General features: G+C 50.8%; 1 protein-coding gene across 1 annotated transcript; it reads right to left on the bottom strand.

Moving 5' to 3' along the window:
• Positions 1-11,156: 11,156 nt before the first annotated feature.
• Positions 11,157-22,393, bottom strand: LOC142456738 (arpin). Its single transcript, XM_075557972.1, has 6 exons — positions 22,296-22,393; positions 20,681-20,756; positions 17,838-17,970; positions 13,956-14,162; positions 13,194-13,357; positions 11,157-11,897 (listed from the first exon to the last, which is right to left on the bottom strand). The coding sequence occupies exons 1-6, from the start codon at positions 22,385-22,387 to the stop codon at positions 11,889-11,891; spliced, it is 681 nt and encodes a 226-aa protein (XP_075414087.1). The 5' UTR covers positions 22,388-22,393; the 3' UTR covers positions 11,157-11,888.
• Between the last annotated feature and the right edge of the window lie 218 nt (positions 22,394-22,611).

The raw sequence follows: 22,611 nt of genomic DNA, 5'->3' as shown, positions 1-22,611 counted from the left end.
ATGTTGTTTAAAAGAACTAACACCACTAACAAAGTATAACAAGCCTCAATAGAAAAGAAAGCAGAAACGATTAGAAACTAGAACAAGTTTAAATGGATTGTAAGGGAGATCAGATGACAGGGGGTAAGATGGTATCCTAACTGCATCTTCAACAGTCCACTGTCCAACACGCCCTGTGGGACAGCAAAGCCACTTGCATCTCTGGTCCACGTTCCAAGGGGATTCACCAGGGCCTTAATCCACGTGTCTTTCTCCTTTCCTTTTTTAACTGAAACATCTTTAAAGTGGGTCAAATGGAGATCCAATGATAAGACATTCCATTTTGATCTAACTATGTCTGCCCTAATAGACTTCACAAGGCGCTCTGTCTGATAACAGCTACTCATGTGCCTCCGTTATGACCAGAAGGTGGCCACCCTGTAAATGGATTTTGGGCTTCCACTGTCAGCCCTAGCCTTCAGCAAACCAGGTGTTTACAATTTAAGCTCTGATGCCGTTCCCTCCTTTATATTTGGATTATATTATTTACAATCCTTGGATCACACAGACTGGTATGCTTCTTCCATGTGGACTTAATTGACACCTCACTTAGATGGCTGCTTGTGTGAAAACAAACCTTTAAGACCCCAGATACTGTTTTTTTCTGATAGCCAGGCACCATCTGCTCTCTTCACCTCACTTTCTTACAGCACCCATCTCTTCAGTGATCTCTTCATGAGGGTGAGCATCAAGCAGGGTCAAGGGACTGTACCTCTATATGGGAGTAGAAAACCCCATCCTTTTCCCTTGTAGAGGCTGGTGGTTTTGAACTGCTGACCTTGCAGATCTCAACCTAACTTGTTACCATTAAGCTGAATCTTACAACTGATGATGTTAGTTTCTGTGACCTGCATAATCATAAAAATAAGGAAGAAAAAAGGAATTTTATACACAATTTGGACATTCAAAATAGTTTTTTTTTTAAGTAAAAACATTAGCTTTGTGAGATGGATATTTGTCGTAAGATAAGGAACAACAATAACAGGAGGTACATTCACCTTAGAACCATCAGGCATCTGAGATCAAAAGAGCAGCATTTCCCCAAGGGCAAAGGTCAGAGTTAGAAAAGAGAGAATGGAAACAGGAAACAGGGAGGAAGTGGCATAAATGATGCCATATTGTGAGGATTACAATCAATGGCATGAATGAACTGGGTATGAATTGTTGAACGGAAAACTGATCCCTGTAAACCTTCATTCGAGTCAGAAAAGGGCAGTTTTTATAAAAGAGGAAAGAAAGAAACGAGGAGGCAGTTGCCGTGGAATCATTGCCACCCACAGCAACTCCATCTGTGGAGAAGTAGAGCTACACCCCAGAGGGTTTCCAAGGTTGTGACCTTTGGCAATCAGATGGTCAGGCCTCTCTTTCTCCATCCCCCTGGGTGGGTTCTCACACCCAACCTGGGGTCTGGGCTGCCCACGGGTCCCTGTCTTTAGAAAAACTCTTCTGAATGCTTTTCTTTACATCCGTTTTAACAGCTTAAATCTGCTTGCCGTCTGCAGAAGCCTAGCTACCGTGTTGCTCAGGGTCGCTCACCGTAAGTCGGCATCTCCTCCATGGCAGCGGTACTTTGGACGGGTTATCGTTAGGAGGCCAGAATAGGGACTCAAGGGGTGTCTCCCCAGATGCCTGCGTAGGGTCACGGCAAAGGGGTTGGAAAGAAATCAGGCACCCATTCGACCCTATGCTAAGATCCAAATTGAGCATGCTCAGACCCATGGCCCCTGGGCCCAGGTGGGAGGCCCACCTGGGTGCACAGAGTAGGTCCAAATGCATGACCACACCTAGGTGTGCTTAAACTCAGCCAGTGAGGTCGGCCAATGTCTTCAACCCCAGCCGAGAAGGTGAGAGTCTGGCACGGGGAGGCTGAGCCTCTTGACTCCTCTTTGACCCTTCTCTTGCCAGCCGGGGTGGAGGCACGTGTGTGCCACCTGCGACCTGGCACCCGAGCTCCCTCTCAGGCCTCTGTCTCAGGGCGCTCTTTTGGGATTTCCTGTGAATACCTGAAACTTCCCCTTTCCTCACAGAAATCGCTTGGATTACAAAACCTGCTTCTGCCGCGTGCATTCTATCAGCGTAGCGAACCAAGAACCGAGGTATACCCCCCCTCCCCCCAAACCTAACATTCCCAGGAGAGGCCAGTCCCTGGAAAAGGACGTCATGCTCGGGAAAGTTAAGGGACAGTAAAGAAAGAAGATCCTCAACAAGATGGCTTGAACACAGTGGCTGAAAGGACGGGCTCAGACATGGCGACAATTGTGAGGATGGCACAGGCCGTGTGTGTGTGTGTGTGTGTGTGTGTGTGTGTGTGTGGCGGGGTCACCATGTTGTGCAGAGGGTCATGCTGAGTCCAAACCAACGGGTAGCCTTCACTTAGCTGACAGTGAAAGCCCAAGCCCAAGTGCACACCGCTGAAATGCACTAACCCTCTGCCGAAGCGTTTCTGACCCCTGACCAGGTGCATAGTCTTGCCCTCGGGCAACGTGCATTGGAAATTGGGTTCCCTCCACCCCTCTCCTGCCAGCCCAGTGAGCAGCAGTCTCCCCAGGGGCTCACCTGTGTGCGTTCTTGAGGAGACCACTTTCTCCAGGGTCCCATGTTCATCAGACCCTGACCACCTTGGTAGGCAGGCCTTGGACCAAGCTTGTAAGCTCATCCAACACAATGTACTTGTTCCAGTCCCGGTCCCATTCGTGACTAAGTCCTAGGACACCATTAGGACATCATGCTAATGGTCTCCCTCATCTACACAATGTGTTTTTTGTCTTGTTTGTCCTGTGTAAGGCTGAATAAACATCCTCTTTAAATGATATCTGCGTTTGGCCATCTCTTGAAACTCTAAACAAATCTTAGGCCTCCTGCCTCCTCCTTTAGCACATCAACAATGAAGCCCACAGGCTTCTGTCTTGGTCTCCCCTAAGGGGAGAGACAGCCCCCTGTTCTGGCGATGAGTCCTGGTGGTGGCATGCTCACCAGTTGGGCTGCTGACTGCAAGGTCCGCATGCGGAAGCCCCCACCAGCTCAGAGGCAGAACCATGAGCCTCCGTGCTCCCGTAAAGAGTTCCAGGCAAGGAATTAGAGAGGCACTATGGATCAGCTTGGGCCCGATGGCAGGTCTTGTTTCAAAAGGCAGCATATGAGGCCTGTTGGCACAAGAGGCACAAGAGGGAAAATATCGTAGGTAATGAGCCGGGTAGGAGCCTGCCCGTGGCAAGCCCTGTGGAAGTGGGAGGATGAAAGCAATGGAGGAGAAGGAGGAGAAGAAGGCGGGCAGCTTGTGATGAGAGCTACAGAAATCAGTGACTGCCAGGATGGAGGCGCTTTGCCCTTGTCCCTTGCCTGCGGCCCCTGAGGGGACTGCCTTAAAAACAGTCTTGTGACAACGGGAGGCTCGTTTTTGTTAGGTGCTATCAAGCCAGTTCTCACCCATAAGGCTCCTAAAACAACAGAACCAAACGCTGCCTGGTCCTGTGCGTCCTCCCGATTTTCTGAGCTCATTGTTGCGGCCACGGTGTCAGTCCATCTTGTCGAGAGCCATCTTCTTCTTTGTTGCTCCTCCATTTGACCAAGCATGATGTCCTTCTCCAGCACTGGTCTCTCCTGATGACATGTCCAAAGCGTCTCAGACAAAGTCTCACCCTCCTCGTCTCTCAGGAGCTCTCTGGCTGTCCTTCTTCCCAAACAGACCCGTTTGTCCTTTGGGCATTCCCTGGTAGTTCACTGTGCTTCGCCAGCACCATAGTGCATGTGCACGGATTCTTCTTCAGTCTTCCTTCTTCAGTGTCAAACGGAAGCCACTGAAAATACCATGGTTTGGGTTGGGCATCCCTTGTCCTTAAATTACCATGCTTGTTTTTCAATACTCTAAAGAGTAGCAGATTTCCCCAATGCAACATATCTTTTGATCTCCTGACTGCTGTTTTTTAAAGCATTGATTACGAGTCCAAGCAAGACAACATCTTTGACGACTTCAACCTTTTCTCCATTTATTCTGATGCTACCTATTGGTCCAATTGTGAGGATTTGGGTCTTCTTGACATTGAGATGTCCCCCATGCTGAAGGCTGTGATCCTCGATCTTCATCATCAAGTGGTTCACGTCTTCCTCACTTTCAGAGCAAGGCTGTGTCACCTGCATGTCGCAGGTTGTTCATAAGCCTGCCTCCCATCCTCATGCAGCATGCTTCTTCACGTAATCCGGCTTCTCGATTTGCTCGGCGTGCAGATTGAATTCGTAAGGTGAGAGGCTATAACCCTGACACACACCTGTCCTGATTTTAAACCGTGCACGGGATAGGAGGCTTTGTCACCTCATTTAGCACAGCGGGGGTTCTTGGAGGGAGGTGCTGTGGTTAGGTTTCCTGATCTTTTCGCAGCGCCCCCTTGTGGTGGAAGGGATCCAAGCGAAGCTGAGAAAGAACAGTGAAGTTGAAGGGGACGGGCACTGTGAGACATCACCCTGAAATCAGCCTGTGAAAACACGCCATGGAAGACCCAGAGTATCCCCCGACCCCTGTCCATGGGGTTTCAGAAATCACATTCCTTCCCTTTTTATTCCTCAGAGACCATCTTGGACAGTACTTGGAAGGCGGTCCATTTTTCTTTAAGAGACTGAAGGATTGTTGGCTAGGACTGAATTTGCCTTCCCCATCACCCTCAAGCTAACCAGTGAATGGGCCTTGAGAGGCCAGGGTTTCAGGGTTTGTTTGTGTTTTACATCCCAAATATTAGTTGAATGACATTTTGAGACCCGGTTCCTTTTACAAAAGCAAAAGATTGGAAACAATTTAAATGTACTGAAATAGAATATTTCAACCCCTTATTTACCCATGCATGCAGTGTAAATGTATGTGTTATTAAAGTTATGTTTGTGAAAAAAATCTTACCATAGTGAATGAAGGGGGAAGTGCAGAGTGGAGAACCAAAGCCCATTTGTCGGCCACTGGAGATCCCCTCGCAGAGGGGGCTAGGGGAGGAGATGAGTCAGTCAGGGTGTGATGCAGCACTGATGAAGAATATAGCTTTCCTCTAGTTCCTAAATGCTTCTCCCCCACCCACCCCCCGCCCCACTACCATGATCCGAATTATACCTTGCAAGTCTGGAGAGAGCACAGATTGTACACTGGTGCAGAAGGAGCTGGAGGCACAGGGAATCCAGGGCGGATGATACCTTCAGGACCAGGGGTGTGAGTGGCAATACTGGGAGGGTAGAGGGAAAGGGGTTGGAAAGAGGGAACCGATTACAAGAATTTACATGTGACCTCCTCACTGGGGGACAGACAACAGAAAAGGGGGTGAAGGGAGACGTCGGACAGGGCAAGATATGACAAAATAATAATTTATAAATTATCAATGGCTCATTAGGGAGGGGGTAGCGGGGAAAGAGGGGAAAAAAAAGAGGACCTGATGCCAAGGGCTTGAAAATAATGAGGGCAATGAATGTACAGATATGCTTTACACAATTGATATATGTATGGGTTGTGATAAGAGTTGTATGAGCCCCTAATAAAACATTTTAAAAATTAAACAAAAATAATAAACAATAAAACAAAAATATGTTTGTGAATAATAATAATAATGTTAAAAAAGCAAAGTCAGCAGTTAGCATCTACCAGGCACTCCTTGAGAAAAAGATGAGGCTGTCACTTCTGACATCTCACTTCCTCAGAAACCCACAGGGGGTGGGGTGGGGCGGGGCGGGACTCTGTTGGCTAGGAATCAGGATTGACTGAATGGCAGGGTGTTTGGTTTTTCGGTTTTGATTCTGGAGGAACATCCTAGTCAACAAGCTTCTGCTTCTAGGGTATCTACTCCCACCAATCTCTGCTCCTTTAATCTGCATTATATCTCAAGAGAGGTTAAACCACATTCGAGACCCATCCTGTCTCATTCAGAGAGAACTGGTAGCCAAATGGAACTGTGGTGTGCTCATGGCAAAGCGGTGTTCCAGTTTAAATTCTGAGCACTGAGTCCACAGAGAGGGATCGTCCCAAATTCATTTTGAATCTCCACATGGATTAAATGTCCACTGAATTTCTTCTGATGGTTTCCTGGCAATGGGAACAGCCTTGCCCTCAGGCAGAGTACACTAGAAGGCAGATTCCAGCCACTCCCCTAACCAGTCCTAGGAGGGTCGGGTCTAGTTTTTAGGGAACTGCCTGGGTGTGTCCTTGATGGATAAGGAACTCTGGTGGTATAATGGTCATGCTTTGGGCTGCTAACCCCAAGATCAGCAGTTTGAACCCACTGGGGCAGGTCTACCCTGTCCTATAGGAACACTATGAGTCAGAGCCCACTCAACGGCAGTGAGTTTGGGGAGTCTTGTCCTTGTTGGAACTTTGGGGTACTAAGGTAGTATGGCCATGAGTAACATCCTGACTGCCTTGATCTGTGGGCCCTAAGCCAATCTTTGTAAGCTCTTCTGTCTGACATAATGTAAGTGTCCCAATCATGGACCCAGTCCTGCTTCTAAAGTCCCAGCCGCAATGGTGATCAGCTACCAATTGAGCTTTTGTGACAGTTTCCTTTGCCCTCCGTCTTAGAGCTTGAATTCAAGCAACCCTTTTGCTGGAGGTTCTGGATGACAGTGAAGGCCCCAAATCCATTTACAGAGTCCCCACAGGAATTAAGCTCCCATTGAATTCCTTTTGACCATTAACCATGATGGTCTTGCCCGCAGGCAGGGTTCATTAGAACATAGCCTACTTCCACACCCTCTCCAGCCAGCCAGGGAGGGCTACCCTCCCTTAGGGTCCTGCCTAGGTTTGTCCTTCAAGATGACCTTGCTGGGGGTTTCTGTCTGTCATGCCCCAACTGCCTTGGTAGGAAGGCCCTAGTCTAATCTTCCCAACTTATTGAATGTGCCCCAACCGTCTCAGGCTCGTGTCTGTTACCCCAATTAGGAGGCATTGATCTGTCAACAGAATGCCTGTCAGACCATTTCCTTTGGCCTCTGATGTCCTTTTTATAGCTCATTATCTCAGCAAACCCTTGAATGCCATTACGATCTTGTACTAAGGGCTCCCTCATCTGGATGATGTGCCTTTGTCCTCTTTAAGACTTAAATGCTCTTCTTAAATTGTATTTGAAATTGGTGGGTCTCTTGTGCCCCAAACAACTCCTATGTGCTATTCAAGATGCCAATTCCATTATGACCTCATGCTGATGGCCTCCTTCGTCCAGGTGATGGGCGGGGCTTTGTCTTTGTCCTCTTCAATGCTAAACAAAGGTTATCTGTAAATATTTGAGATCTGGGTGTGTATGTTCTCTTTTGTCTCCTACAACCAGAGTTGGGATTTTTAACATCCATCTGGGGCGGGGGTGAGGGTGGGGGGGAGCACAGTTGAATCCGTCATCTGGGGTGCCCTGGAACAGGATTTTATCCCCTGCCTGTTTCCCTGACCGAGATGTGCATCTAATAATGCTCCACCCATTAGCTGGGCCTGCCTGATACCTGAGCCAGTGCTAAACAAGGTGAGAAGTCAAAGGTCATGACCTCACCATCTTCGTGGGAGCCTGAGGCTGAGTTTGGTAGCACTGGCTCTTCTACCAGAGTCAGAAAGTTTCCTGGACACCCACACAGCCTGAGCCATAGCAGCTCCCCACTTCCTAGTGCCAGGATAGGGCTCTGCCTCAGTGGCCATACCTGCTAAGCCTAGAACCCTACTTCTTACCCCCAAGCTTTCCCTTCCCAGGGAGTGCTGGTTTCGACTCCCAATACTTCCTAGAATTACAGGAACTATGGCTTTCCCCACCCCCACCCTCCAGTACCTCCATTCGCCCAGAATCTGGGCATCTTGCTCCCCAAGTCCTGTTGATTCAAATCATTTCTTCTTCCCACCTCTACTGCCAGAGCTGTAGAACCAACCACTGGAGCCCTCGCCAGGTTCCCTGCAGTCACGTGAAACATACCACCTTCTACAGTAAGGATGGCAAACCTTTGTCTGTCAAGGGCCAGTTGGATATTCATAACCTGGTTTGCAAGCCACACTAGTCAAACATTGTATGAGCTCATCCCTAATGTGATGGCTGGAGTTGCTTTCTTTTGGTGAAGCGTGATGGGCTTTATCTGGCCCGTGGGCCTGACATTCCCCGCCTCTGCTCTATGGGATCATTTGTTAAGGCCCAATCTTGAACATGCTTAAGGTGCCCTGCCCACCTCCAACACATCCAACTCTATTCATTCTCCACGCTCCTGCCACAGTCGCTGTTTCTTCTCGGTCGCGTGCGGTGTTGCCACAGACTCCCAAGACTAGTCCTCGGTAGGTGGGATGGTCACCTGCCCACAGAACTTGCCATACCCTTTGGCCACAGTGCTTTGAGCAACAGGATGCCCCCACTAGTGCCTCTGCTCAGGCTTCCCAGTCCTCCTCTCACTCAACCCTCTCCCTGACCACTCCCACAATCAAGGTCCCAGCCTCGGGGCAGCTCTAAGACACCAGTGAGGTGGCTACGACAACCATTGAGGTGAGAGACTGCGAGGCAAAGAGAGGAGAGGCTTACTTCTCAATGACCTATGACTTCAAGTTGTCCCCGAGGCCCGACCTGTGCTGACCCTGTCCCTACCAGAATGACGCACTGCCCTGTCCTCTGTCATCCTCAGCCTTCTTCCCATGCTTGAGCCCATTGTGGTAGCCACCGTGTCAGTCCGACTCCTGGAAGGCCTTGCTCGCTTTCGCTGCCCCTCCACTTCGCCAAGCATCGTGTCCGTCTCCAGGGACTTGTCTCTTCTGACAACATGTCCAAAGGATGCACGGCAAAGTTTCGCCATCCTCGCCTCTAAGGAGCACTCTGGCCGTACTTCTTCCAAGACAGACACGTTTGTCCTTTTGATAGACTGCGGTATCTTCGGTATTCCTTTCCAGCACAATTCAAACATGTAGATTATTTTTCGATCTTCCTTATTCAGTGTCCAACTCTCACATGCCCATGAAGCATTTAGAAATGCCACGGCTTGGGTCAGGCGCACCTTAGTCCTCGAAGTAACATCTTTGCTTTTCAACACTCTAAAGATGTCTCGGGGGAGCAAAGTTACGCAGCAGAACGCATCATTTTGATCTCTTGACTTCCAGGCGGCCAGCTAACGTATGAATCCTAAGCCTCATGGCCATTAAGTTGAGCCGAGTCATAAATAGGTTGGAGGACAAACAAATGTTTGAACTATGACAGTGAACCCTGGACATACAATATTAATTATTCACCTATTGATAACAACAGAGGTGGGCCCAGCTGGGAAAGATTAGCTGTCAAGGTTCTGAGCAAGCCCCCTGCAGTCTGGGATGACAACCCTGTTTCATAGAACTCTGTGCCCTCCACTCTTCAGTAGGAGAGCACAGGGAAGGAGCAGAAGTCTTGCCTCACTGTGTTAGTCCAGGTAGACTAAAGACACAAATTCATAGACACTCATTTGTGTGTAAGAGAGAGCTTTATATCAAAGAGCAATCGCACATTAAGAAAACATCCCAGCCCAGTCCAAATCAAGTCCATAAGTCCAATATTAGCCCATATGTCCAATACCAATCTATAAATTCCTCTTCAGATTCACAAAACACAACCAATGATGCCTAATGCAGGACTCATAGGCCAGTGGGTGGCAAGTCTTATGGATCCAGTGGCGGTGGAAGCATCTCAGCACTAGCAGGGGTCTCCACGTGCCTCCTCCAGCTCCAGGGCTCTAGCCTAACTCCATGTGTCTTGTCATCAGGAATACAGAGAGTGAGTTTCTCCTGCCTCCAGTGAGCTATTTATCTCCATCACACAGGCTGAACTCCACCCCTTAGCAAGTTGACAGATTATGTAACCACCACATTCACACAACTCTAGATTTGAGTTCTGGCTCTGTTGCTTAGTAGCTGAGTGACTTTGGCTCGGCTGCTCAATCTCTCTAAAGCCTCGTTCTTCCTCTGTAATATACACACAGAAGCCGAAAGGTGTGATCATTAATATTGGCATTGCCGCCAAATGGCCTGGGTTTGAAGTCCTCTCCTACATATGCAGGGCCTTCAGAAAGTTTGTGGGAAAAGTGTATTCACTTTCCATTCCATTTCCCCCCCAGCTTTTTTGAAGCCCTTCATATTGGTTATGAAGCTGCTGAGCTTCAGTTTCATATGAGAAAAATTGAGCTAATAATCATAGGTACTCCTGAAATTGCTGTGGAAATTACAAATAAGATCGTGCCAGTTCCCAGCACAGTGCCAGCACACGGGGGCACTCACAGAGGGCGGCTGGAGCTATTATCACAGAAAGCATCTGGCATGGTCGCCCAGGTGGAATCTAATTGATGCTGATTCAAGGAAATCACAGGTGTGTCAATTCAGACTACGTTCCATAAGGTTTTCAATGACTAATTCTTCAGAAGTAAATTTCCAGGCCAGTCTTCCAAGTAGCCTTGCAGTAGACTTGAATGTTCAACCTTTCAGTTAGCAGCCAAGTGTGTGATCTGTTTGTGCCACACAGGGACTCCTTGACACATTGAGCTTCCGAAACTGAATCCCTATGGGAGCAGACAGTCTTATCGTTCTCCCTTGGAGCGGCTGGTGGGTTTGAACCACTGACTTTGCTGTTAGCAGCCGGCAGTGCCACTAGGGCTCCTTCTTGATATATTAACCAAGTCCAACCCAACCACTGCTATCAATTTGATTCCAACGTCCGAGACTATGGATCCTCACATCAAGCACTCACCATTACCCAGCCCAGTCCGACGCACAGTGACCTATGGGGCAGGGTGGAGCTTCCAGGCTGTAACGCTGTACGGGAGTAGAAAGCCTTCATCTTTCTCCTGAGGAGCAGTTTTGTAACTACTGACCTTGGAGTTAGCAGCCCAAAGCATAACCCACTAGGGAACCCCGACTCCTTGTCATCTTAATTCACCATCGTTGTGAGCTCACCGCCACCCCCTGTCTTTCCTCAAGTCAAGCAAGGTCCATCTACGTGCCCCCCAGTCCTTACTCCTCCTTAGGACATGTACACTTAACTCCCTCTCGCTCCTCGGATCTGCATTTGGGTACACTAGCCAGCAAGGCAAAGTTCAAGAACAACGAGAAATGGGAGTCCTTCCAATCGGGACGCTACTCAGCTGGAACACTGTTTACGCGACAAGAACTCAGCACGCTGGAAGAATTCTTTTCTGAAAATTTACTTGTTTATTAAAAAGTTCCCAAGGTACAAAACAACAACAGAAGTGTTTTCAAAAACGCAGCCTGGCAGAGTGAGTCTGAGAGATGGGGAGTGAGAGTGCACACTGTTGGCCTCGCAGAGAACAGCATTCACCAGGAACCAGCCCAGGAAGGAAGCAGCAGACAGGAAACTCGGAGGGGGCACAGGATCAGTGGAAGGAAGCAGGGACAGGGACAAGGAGGCTGGGAGCAGGAGAGCAGAGGCTGCAATGCAGAGTGTGGGGCTTGGGACGGTGTGGGTGTGTGGAAAGAAAGCAGGAAGAATCGCAGGCACAGAGAAAAGTGCCCCCTGGAAACTTCCCCCACCATTCTGACCAATGGATGCTCCCCAACTCTGCACCAAGACCAAGCCAGTTCATCTCAGACTGCCCCAGACTTGTCTACCACCTGTCTCTCAAAATAAGTTCCAGATCATGGGCCAGGATGGAAAAGGTCTAAGAAGACTAGATTCTCACCCAGGGAGGGTCCTTCCCTGAGCCACTGTATGCCCCCACCCCCACGAGAGGAGCTTATCCAAAGGGTGTTCCAAGATGGGGGTAGGAAGGATCAGGTAAGGCTGATTCAGGTGGATTGCTCTTTGTCTTCAGCTCCAGAGTGGAAGTGGGTGGAAGAACCTCTCAACAGCGCCACAGCAGGTTCTGGTGGGGCCCTGGAGGCCTGCTGTCCCCCATGAACTTCAGGCATCCTGGGGAAACCCAAGGGGGCAGAGACACAAAGAGAGAGCTCTTAGTAAAAGCATGTTAGTGAGTCTTTGGGTAAACAGCTTCTCTTCCTTAGGCTCGCCCTGGAGCCAGGCCGGCAGCTCTCAGTGATTTTGCAGTCCAGATCCCCCGTCCCAAGACAAAAGAGAATCCAGACTCTCAATTCTATCTGGCCTTGCTTTCTCTGTCACCCCCAAATAAATAGATAGATAGATAGATAGATAGATAGATAGATAGATAGATAGATAAAAAGCATCTTTATCACCTAGATAAATGGCTCATTTTCCTGTTGGGAAACATTTTTGTTTTTACTGTTCAAATTGGGGCCTTTGATAGCGATTCAAATCTTTGAGTGAAATACAGTTTAGGAAAACAACCCAACTGTGAAGAGCCTGCAGCCTGATGCTAAACCAGGAGGCTGACCCAGGGGGAAAAACTAGTGAGGAGCAACCCAGTCACTTCCCAGCTACTTCAAACAAGAAGCCAATCACTCATGCGCCTGCACCACGGCCTGGCCTGACCCGGCCCGGCTAATGCAATCACTTGCAGTGGAAATGCTTGAGAGATTTACTGGCCTTTGCAGGCTCTCCTCAGTACCCCTTTCTTCCAATCCTCCTGGTTTCCTTACATCTTTGGGGCATACATGCAGACAGACCCAGCTCGGAAAGGTTCCAGGTCAAACTGTCTCCCCTGAGACATCTATTTTTGGGGCTGCAACCTGCCTTTCCTGTTCTTATGTTAATGAGAAAATCCAACGTAGGGTGGATCCTAAACCCAATCACTTCTGAGTTACGAAAGTAGCCACAGCGGCACTCATGCAAAGACATGCCAAGGGACACGGACAGCGGTCAATGGACGCTGCGCACTAAGAGATTCACAGAAGGGTCTACCTGCCAGGCCCGGTTTGGATGCAGAGCCTCCAAAGGGGAGCACATTCACATCTGCTCTTGAAGCCATTCGCGGATGGGGCTTCTGTTCGGGCAGCACCAGATACTGAGACGGAGGGTGTGCCCCCGGAACCTTGTAGGAATGTTTCTGGTGCGTGGATGTAGGGTGCCCTGGAGTCCATTGTGACTCAGCAACGCCACAAGCAGCGGAACGGGGACACTGCCCGTCCAGGTCCCCCTCACCGTGGCTGTCAGGCTTGGGCTCACCCCTCAGAATTCCATGAGGAGCTTATCACGACCGATAAACGAGCTGCTGTCCTCCCCTCGTCCCACAACACTACCCGAAGAGAGGAGCACTCCAAGGCCAGGTCCACAGCCGTCTCCCGGACCTACCCACTCCTCGTCCTCTGCGCCGTCTCCCTGCTCGCGGGCCTCCGCAGTGGCCCCTTCTGAAGACTTCTGGGCCATGATGTTGTCTGTCCAGGAAGTGCCTGTCTTTCCATCCCCAGCAAAATTACATCTGGTCACGGTTCCTGCCTCCAGTTTGGCTAATGACTCTGAAAGAAGAAGAGAAGCTGAATGGCCTTCTGCCTTGCGTGGGAAACACTGCGGGGAAGGGGAGGGCTTCGTCTGGGGTGGGGGGTCCTGTGGGACTCGATTCAGCCTTTGTCCTCTGTACTGTCTCGGCCAGGGTGTGGTGAGGGAGTCTCTGAGTGGTTCTCAGCCTTCCTAATGCCGCGACCCTTTTGTACAGTTCATGTTGTGGGGACCCCCCTAACCAGAAAATTATTTTCATTGCTACTTCATATCTGTCATATTGCTACTGTTATAAATTGGACAACCCCTGTGAAAGGGTCATTTGAACCCCAAAGGGGTCACGACCCACAGGTTGAGAACCACTGCACTAGATTACTAGGCTATAAGGCTGCTCACAAGAACCATGGGCTTGGACAACACTCTGGAATCCAGGGCATCCAGGCCAAGACCCCAAAGGCATGTGTCCAGGAATTTTAAAATAAATATCAAGTGACTTGGGGCCCACCGAGACTGGACTAGCCAGTGGCCATGAGCTCCGAGGAAAGGCTCAGGAAGGGGACCAGGAGTCCTCAACTCCCACACAAGAAGTTATGTCAGCAGGAAGGCTGTACTGCTAACCCAGGAAGGGGCCATCTCCCCGCGTTTTCAGCCGTAACCCGGCCCCCAGCTCGAGCTCCATCACTTCCATCTGTGCCTCGGGCATCCAGAAGGCCACGGTCTGGTCTGGGGTGAGGCTCGCCGTCAGTGCCAGCAGCTCTGGCTTATTGACCAGCTCCTTCAGCGCCTCGGGGGTGAGCCTGTCCGTGTCCCCCTTGGCTTCTACCTCTGCAGATAGACAGCATTGGATGGGTTATTATCGATTCACTTACAGAAACAAAAACACACACTCACTGCCATCGAATTAAGCTTGGCTCAAAGCTACCCTGCAGGACAGGGGAGACCTGCTCCTGTGGCTTCCTGGGGCTGTGAATCTTACAAGAGCAGAAAGCCTCAGTTTTCTCCTTCGGAGTGACTGGTGGGTTTGAACTGCTGGACTTGTGGTTAAGTAGCCCAAGGCATAATCCACTATGTCACCAAGACTCCTGAAGTTCTTACAAAGGGCTTATGTTTACCTTTTCTTTCTTCTTTTTTTCCCCTTTACGTTTCTTTTGATTTCTGTTCCTGAGAATATGAGGGTAAGTCAAAAAGCATGGCTAGAAAGTCATAGAAAATGTTCTTCAAGAGAAACATCAAATCGCGAAGCTACCGTTTTCTCAGTATGTCGTCCACACTTAGGTCCACCCTCTTCGGAAGGTGGCGCTTCCATCTCCCAGACATTCTGCATTCTCTGATTTACACCAGGGCAAAATGGCAGCTTTGGCCTTCTTGGGGTCTCAAATCATTCTTCTTTGAAATATCCTTTTGAGTTTGGGAAACAAAAGGACGCCTGAAGGGGCCAGACCAGGGGTAGGGCCATGGGTAGATGGGGTAAGGCACCCCAATGAGATTTTCACAAGCCATTCTGCTACCCTCAAAGACGGAGCAGCTGCACAGCTGATGGGTAAAATTACCCCTTGGTCCAACTTCCTTGGCCTTTTCCTCACCACTGTGGTTTTCAATTTTCTGAAATCCTCCTCAAAATAAGTTCCGCAATCACCAGGTCTGAGAAAATCTACCAATATGACCTCTTTGGAATCCAAAAATTTCGGCACTAGAACTTCTCAGCTGATCTCTCTGCCTTCATTTCACTGGCCCCGCAGCTCCCTCAGAAGCCACCGTTTCGATTGGCGCACGCCGCTCGCTCGGGACTGGACTGGCAGCGGCAAGGCTCGTCCTCAGGAGCTTCAGCTTTGTTGGAAAGATCAGCCCTTCGAGCCAGCCCATCTTCATGCAGTGCTTTTAGAAACCGTTCAACCCAAAGCTTGATCACTTACCACTGAAAACGCCGAGCCAGTGAGAGCTCAACTCCAAGAGCTACCTTAACAATGGTCATCCTATAGTCTTCGACCAGTGTCTGCTCTTCGGACGCTGTTTCTTCATTCACCGGGTTGACTGTCTTCCCTCTTGGGGTTCATTTCGTAAATTTTTCCAGCATTCCTCAAAATTCTTGGTGCTTCTAAAAACTATTGTTTTACGTAGGACAGCCTATCTATGTTACGAAGCTTCGGTGATTTTAGAAGATGTTCATCTAAGTTTTGCTAAAAATCTTATATTAGCCCTGACCTCAAAATGGTTTTTCCTGACATAGAAGTATGCCTTTTGCTGAAGGTACCTCACGAAACTAAGACGATATTACTACGAGAACTTATCTGCCACCAGTCATCAGTCATTGCTCGTATGAACTGGAACCCCAACCAGCAATTCAGTGACATTGATTACATTCTTCAAGTTGTGGCGCCATGCCCGGCCTCCTTTTCCCCAAGTGTCCCTTCTGCATCACCATAAACTCACTGCCCGCCCCCATGCTTCTTGTCTAATCCACAAGAGTAGCTGTTGTCAATTTAATACCCTATAGATCAGCAGTTCTCAACTTGTGGGTCGCGACCCCCTGGGGGTCGAATGACCCTTTCACAGGGGTATCCCAATTATAACAGTAGCAAAATTACATTTTTCCATAATTATGAAGTAGCAATGAAAACATGGCTGGAGGTCACCTCAACATGAGGAACTGTATGAAAGGGTCATGGCAGTAGGAAGGTTGAGAACCACTGATCTAGATTGATCTTGACTGATCAGACTGCTCAAAACAGTCTTCACTAAAAAACTTTCGGGGATACCTATGTTTGGTTTCAGGTTTCAAGATGATCTCAGGGCCCTGGGCTCAGGGGTTCATCTAGCCTCCATGGCTCCAGAAAGTCTGGAGTCCCTGAGAATTTGAACTTCTGATCCATATAATCCCTGTTTAGATCAGGATTCCTGTAGTGTCTTTGAGGAATCAGCTGTTCGGTAATGGTCGCTGTGCACGCTCCAGTTCTGGTCTCATGGCAAAGGGGGCAGTTGTTCATGGAGTTAGCCAGCTACCCCTTCCATTCCTCCTCCTATGCCCGACTCTCCTCCTCCCTCTGCTACTCCCACAGAGCGTCTTTTGTGACTGAGTGCTCTAGATGCCTTGCCTCAGTCACCCCTCACAGACTGCACAGCAGGCCTGTGGGTACTCATGAATCTGAGCTTAGAGAAAATTACTTCATTGCCCTGCGCCTGAAAAGGAGGGAGAAAATGTGCCTGTTTGACAGGACTGACAGCAGCTGTAAACGAAATGAGGCCTGTAAAGCATGTGTCAGCACAGTATCTTCCTGACCAGTAAATCTCAGTGAGGGTTACTCCATCTTTAAGATTCCCATGTTACAGATGAGAAAACCTGTGCTCAGAGAAGTTAAGTTACTGCTCTAAGATCACACAACGAGTCAGTCTCCAAACTCACTACAGAATTCTGCCTTCCTCCTGAAACAATGGAGGCCAGGCAGGGATCTCTCCAGATCCTGAGTCTTACTGCTTTGGGGAGAGGTAGGGAGGATCTGCTGAAGCAGGAACAAACTTTAGTGGTCTCCAGATGCTCTACGGATCCCCTCTTACTGGAAGCTTCTCCTGACTTACATGGTTACAAGGGCGGAAGAACCCCAAAGCAGCAGGTCAGGCAGCAGGCTGCTGGCTCGCAAGGTTTTGGGGGTTGTTGTTATTGTTAGGTGTTCTCGAGCCGGCTCCGACTCACAGTGACCTTATGTACCATAGAACGGAACGCGGCCCCGTCCTGGACCAGCCTCACAATAGCTGCTAAGGTTGAGCCCATTGTTGCTGCCACTGTGTTAATTCATCTCACTGAGGGTCTTCTTTTTCACTGACACCACTTTACCAAGTACGATACTCTCCTCTTGGGGCTATTGTCTCCTCATAACATGTCCAAAGTACACAAGATAAAAGTCTAGACATCGTCCCTTCTACAGAGCATCCTGGTTTTACTTCTTTCAAGACAATTTGATTTGTTCTTCTGGAAGTCCATGGTATAGTCAATATGTTTGCCAATGCCATGATTCAAAATGGAAGCTAACAAATCCCAAAATCGGCAAGTCAGATGAAAGGCTGCTGGCTCAAGTCCCCAGACCAGGAGGTCAGAGGATGACAAATCAGATACAGGATCAAGAAAGGGTAGGCTTTGCCAAAACATCTACAGCTGTTGGATGCAGGCCATTCCCACAAGGGAATAAATGCCTCTTCCAATGGATTGACCACTCACATCAGATCACAAAATGGAGACTGTTTACTTAGTGTTTATCAAACCACTAAGAAGCATGACCTAAACAGATGGACACAACCAGTTAAGAGTCCAGAGCCAGGTCATGGGTGGTCTTGTAGCCTGTAGGAGAAGATGGAAGGGAAATAGAAAGCTAGACAGGACCCTGGTCCCAAGGTAGCTTCAAGGCTAACCATCCTGGGAAGATATTATCTAGGGGCTGAGAGGTTCAGGGGCCAAGGAAGAACGCCCTGTGGGAGGGCCCTGAGGGAGAAGGGTGGAAGGATACCTACTGTATGATGACATGAGGAAGCCCGTGTTCACCTTCTTTGTAGCGCTGAAGTTGGGTTCAAGTTCATTTCCCTTGGGGTCAAATTTGCGGCGGTGGATGCTGCTGGGCTGGACATACAACACGTAGTAGCGTTCCTGTGGTCCGGCAGAGAGAGAATGAGGAGGCTGCCATCACTGTGCTCACCTCAACACACAACTCCCCTGGGCTCTGGGCATGGCCCTCCTCAACCTCACCTTAACCCTCAAGTCCCACCTCAGCTCTAAAAAATATTCAAGCTGGGCTGATGTCCCCCATTCAAATATTCATTCATTTATTCATTCATGTGTTCAGTAGAGCACACAATGAGCCCTGGTGGTGTAGTGGGTTGCATGTTGGGCTGCTGACCACAAGGTCAGCGGTTCGAAATCACCAGCCACTCTATAGGAGAAAGTGGAGGCTTTCTACTCCTGGAAGCAGTTACACTCTCTGAAACTCACAGGGGGCAGTTTTACTCTGTCCTACAGGCCTGGTATGAGTCAGAATCTACTAGATGGCTGCGAGTTGAGGTTTAGAGGTCCATAGTAGGGTGGGCACAAGGCCTGCACATGACCAGGATAGAAAGTACATGCAAAAATCCATGAGCCAAGCACAAAGCATGAAGCACCCCGAACACCATAAAGCAGAAGTGGATACAGCCAACGTGTCATGGGAAAGGTACTGAGAAAGACCTTGGGCCCAGTGGCCCCTCTGCCTCTTCCAACAGATTCATGACCTGGAACAAATCACTCCCAGCCTCCCAAGCTCCAGGATCCTCTGCGAGCCAGGGGTGAAGTGATGGCTACCCTTAGGAATGCTGCAAGGCTTCAATGGGATCCTGGGGAGGAGCAAGCACGGTGTTAAGCGGGAAGCGAACCCTAGCTGCTATTTGCCGGCTAGTCTAACAAGAAAAGGCCAACGCATGATGCCAGCAGACTGATGAAGAGATGCCCACTTCCTGGGAGAGCTGAGGAAGGTGAAGTCTCAGAGAGCAGAGAGACCTGCAAGTGCAGAGGTAAGGGACTAGAATAGATATTAAACACAAGACAGGTACACAGAAATCTAGAGTCCCACCTACAGTGGAGCGCCTTGAGCCACTTGGCCAAGACCTGGGGAAGCCGAGGCTAGGAAGGCAAGCGTGATCAGTTGGAGGCAGATCCCCAGTTGGCATTGGGAGCTTATCTGGTAAATAAGAAGGAATCCTTTGGAGCAGCAAAGACCCCAGAGGGTCTCTCAGGAAACAAGTTGGCAACAGGGCAGGAATGAGCTTTGGAGCGAGGGGCAGTCAGAAGGGGTAGGTCGGAGAGCCCATCACGACGGACTGGCGTTCCTGAGGATCTAGCCGAGGTGAGTGGATATGGATGAGGGAGGTCAGGAATGGCCAAGGGAGGAGCTCGACCTGACTGGACATTGCTTTTTTAGCTCTAGCTTCACCAAGAAACTTGGAGGAAGCAAGTTTGGAGCGGGCTGAGGAGAGCACCCTGCCTGCCTGGGCACAAGTCAGCCCTAGCAGAAGTTCGGCCTCAGCATGGGCGTGCACATGGACTCTCCTGAGAAGGTTGGCTCAGGACTCCAGATTGGCATGGCCAGGAAGGGCGAAGCAAAGCATTTCTTGGCATCAAAGTAGTGGGGGGCTGGGAGGGGGGGCGTTCTCATGGGGTAGAGAGAAAGGCTCTGGGTAGCACCATTGGCCACCTTGACAGGGTGCTACTATCAACGAGTCACCTTGTCAACATATCCGGGTCATGCCATGGGGTGGCGCGGACACTCAGAACAAGCAGCATCCGCTGGAGGCAGCCGTTCAGTTGGCGCTCTGGGTTGGGATTCTATTTGGCAGACAGGCAGGGATCCTTTGGCGCAGCAACGAGCGACAGCAAAGAGATGGCTGTGTAAGATGTCACCTTGGACATGAGAGAGAGCAACAGTGGCAGGGGCTCCAAGGAGATGGGAAGTCACTAACTGTCAACAACGGAGAGGTCACATGAAGCGTGGAAATAAAAGCCCAGAAAACAGCAGCCCTCTCCCATAGTCCCTGCCACCAATGTGCACCCAGTGGAGATCCAGGTCCACACAGGTGACCTGCTTTGTAAACGCCCAACATTCTTAGATGCCCAGTCGCAAACAGCAATGAAAAAAGATGAGTCGGTGCCAAGAGCCGCCCTGCTTCTATAGAGCTGCAAACAACAAACGTAGCGGTACATTTATGATAACCCACTCCCAAGGGCTGGCATGCGCACAACTGCCCAGGATCAGAGCTGGTACCCAGGAGGGGTGAGGTCGTTGGTTGCCCTCTCTGACCTTGCCTGCTACTTTGAGGCAGTGGGAAGTACCAGGCCAGAGGGAAGGGATCTGGGCCCTAGACTCTAAGAACAAAGAGCCAGCCACCCATCCTGCCTTCCTCCCCTCCTCTACTCCATGCCCAGCAAGGCTCCTGGCCCCATTCCTTTCATAAGTCACCCCTGCAGGCCCTCCTCAGGGCATCCACAAGCTGAGTCCTGAAGCATCCACCTCACCCCTTCCTGCTTTCAGGCTCCCAATCTCAGCCCAATCACACTATCTGGGTCCAGGGCCTGGTCTGTTTTCTGAGCTACGACCCGGGCCTTTCCTCCTGGCCACACACTGCCCAGCATGGCCTGAATGGATCCCTTCCCATCTTCAGCCACATTTGGTTGGTGTTGGTGTTGGGACACATCTCCCAACAACCCGTGCACCACTCAGTGAAGAAGCTGCATCCCTCCCCAGTCCTCGGCACTGGCAGAGCCTGGAGCAGGGAGCGACTTCTGGAAGGACTAAAGCCAGCGCCGAGCTGCCACCCCAGAAGCAGCGCACCTTCCTGCCGTGGGTATCCAAGATGCTGTGCCGTGACACATCCACCAGCTCTCCCTCCAGCAGGACCCCGTTGCCCCTGAGACAAGAGGAAGAGAAGGGATGGGTCAGCTCTCCCAGAAAATAGCCCCCTTCCAGTGTGATGGCCCAAGATCCGCGAAGCAAGATCCTGACCTGTGGGGGTGGGGGGATGGGGGGCGGTGGGAGGGGTGGATTTTATTATCCCAGAGTGGGTGTGCAAGTGAGGGCACTACCAGAGGGCAGTGCTGTTGAGACCAAGCAATGGGCCCCCCTGCAGAGCCCAGAACTCAGTCTTACATACAATAGGCAGAGAACACATTCAGCACTCCCCACTGCTCCTCAGGTGACAAAGACCGTGGGCACGAAGGGTTTTTGTAAACTATCAAAACGTTTACTACATATAAAGGATGTTGCCTTTTTATTAACCGAAAAACAATTTTGGGCAGGGGGGGGGGTGTTTCTAAAGGGCTATCTATGATCATCCCTTCTCATTGACTTTAAAGCCGTGCATATATTTCTGTTGTCATTCACATCACATAGGGGACGACCTAATGACTCAGGGCCATCAAGTTTGACCCCTAGTGACCCTCTCGAACAGGACAGAACTGCCCCCTGTGGGTTTCCCAGACTGTCAATGTCTTCAGGAGTGGAAAGCCTCAACTTTCCCCTGAGCAGTCGGTGGTTTTGAACTCTGACCTTGGGTTAGCAGCATACTACGCCAGCAGTGCTCCTCAACAACCTAACACGGAAGTGGTTGGTGGAGCTGGAGAAACGGGGATGCGGGGACTTAGGATTTTCCTGACCAGACTGAGATGGCAGGGTGGCCCGTGAGATCAGCTGAACCCGAGGTTTTCTGGTTCCACTCTGCATAAAATCAGCACCGGAGGCTCCCTCTTTGGGAATGCAGAAATGGGAGAGAGGCTGACAAGGTGTGTGGGGTGGGGGGAGGAAATCACGATTGGAAAACAACTCTTATTTTGTCACAACCACCACATACAAAACAGGAGGTAGCATTTGGGTTTCAGGCAGTCTTGGTGGCACAATGGTTAAGGCACTTGGCTGCTAAAAGAAAACAGGGGCCCACCGGCTGTTCCAAAGGAAAAGGCTGGGCAGCCTGCTTCCTGAAGACTGACAGCGTCTGGACGCACGGGGCGGTTCTACTCCGTGCTCCCAGGTCGCTGTGCGCGGGATCGGCTCCAGGCAGGGGTGTGAGTGGCGTGTCAGTTTGACTGGAAGGGCTCCTTTGCTTTTAGGATCTGGATATCCGCCGGGGCGGGCTCTCCTGCACCCAACTCTGCCCTGGACTCGCCAACTCCCACCGGCACCCCAAGGGCGCGGTCCTTTCTAGAGGGGGTGGGCACCCGTGCAAAGGCCCGCGCTGGAGGAGGGACAGAGGTCGGGACAGGTCCGAGCCCGCGGGCAAGCCGGCCTGTGGCCCTGCGCATCTTTGTCTCAGGGGGTGCAGCTCGGGCTGCGGGGCGCGGGCCCGAGAGGGCAATGTGGGCACCCCAATCTTCCCTTCCTCCGTGCCACCCGCAGCCTGGGGAGTTGGGGTGGCGGAGTTGGGGTGGCTCCCAGAGGCGGCGGCGGGGCCTACCCCTGGTGGGCGCCAGGGTCCCAGGCGGCGGGCAGCCGCGCGCTCCGCACCGCCTTGTTCCGGAGGGCGCCGTCCTGGTAGATGCGGCTCATGGCCGCGCCGGGAGGCCCGAGGCGTGAGCCGGCTCCCTGGAGCAGAGGCGCGGGGCGGAGAGTGGCGGAGACGCGCCGGGCCGGGGCTGCGGGTCCGGGAAGGGCGCGGCTCCGCTCGGGCGCGCCCGGGCGGGATTTAAAGGAGCCGAGCTCCATTCCCGCCGGTCCGGCGCGCTGGGAGCGGGCTTCCTGCGCGACGCCCATCGCGGGTTAGGGACCTGCGT

The sequence above is a fragment of the Tenrec ecaudatus genome, chromosome 9, assembly GCF_050624435.1.
Source record: "Tenrec ecaudatus isolate mTenEca1 chromosome 9, mTenEca1.hap1, whole genome shotgun sequence".
NCBI lineage: Eukaryota > Metazoa > Chordata > Mammalia > Afrosoricida > Tenrecidae > Tenrec > Tenrec ecaudatus.
Note: the sequence above shows the minus strand (reverse complement) of the source record. Positions and strands in the feature narration are given on the sequence as shown.

Excerpts from the sequence above, each read along its gene's own strand:
- LOC142456738 (XM_075557972.1), bottom strand. The coding sequence starts at position 22,387 with ATGAGCCGCATCTACCAGGACGGCGCCCTCCGGAACAAGGCGGTGCGG. Across the intron at positions 17,971-20,680 it reads TGGATACCCACGGCAGGAAG|GAACGCTACTACGTGTTGTA; the intron begins GTGCGCTGCTTC and ends GCCGGACCACAG. Across the intron at positions 14,163-17,837 it reads CTTCCTCATGTCATCATACA|AGGTAGAAGCCAAGGGGGAC; the intron begins GTAGGTATCCTT and ends GTCTATCTGCAG.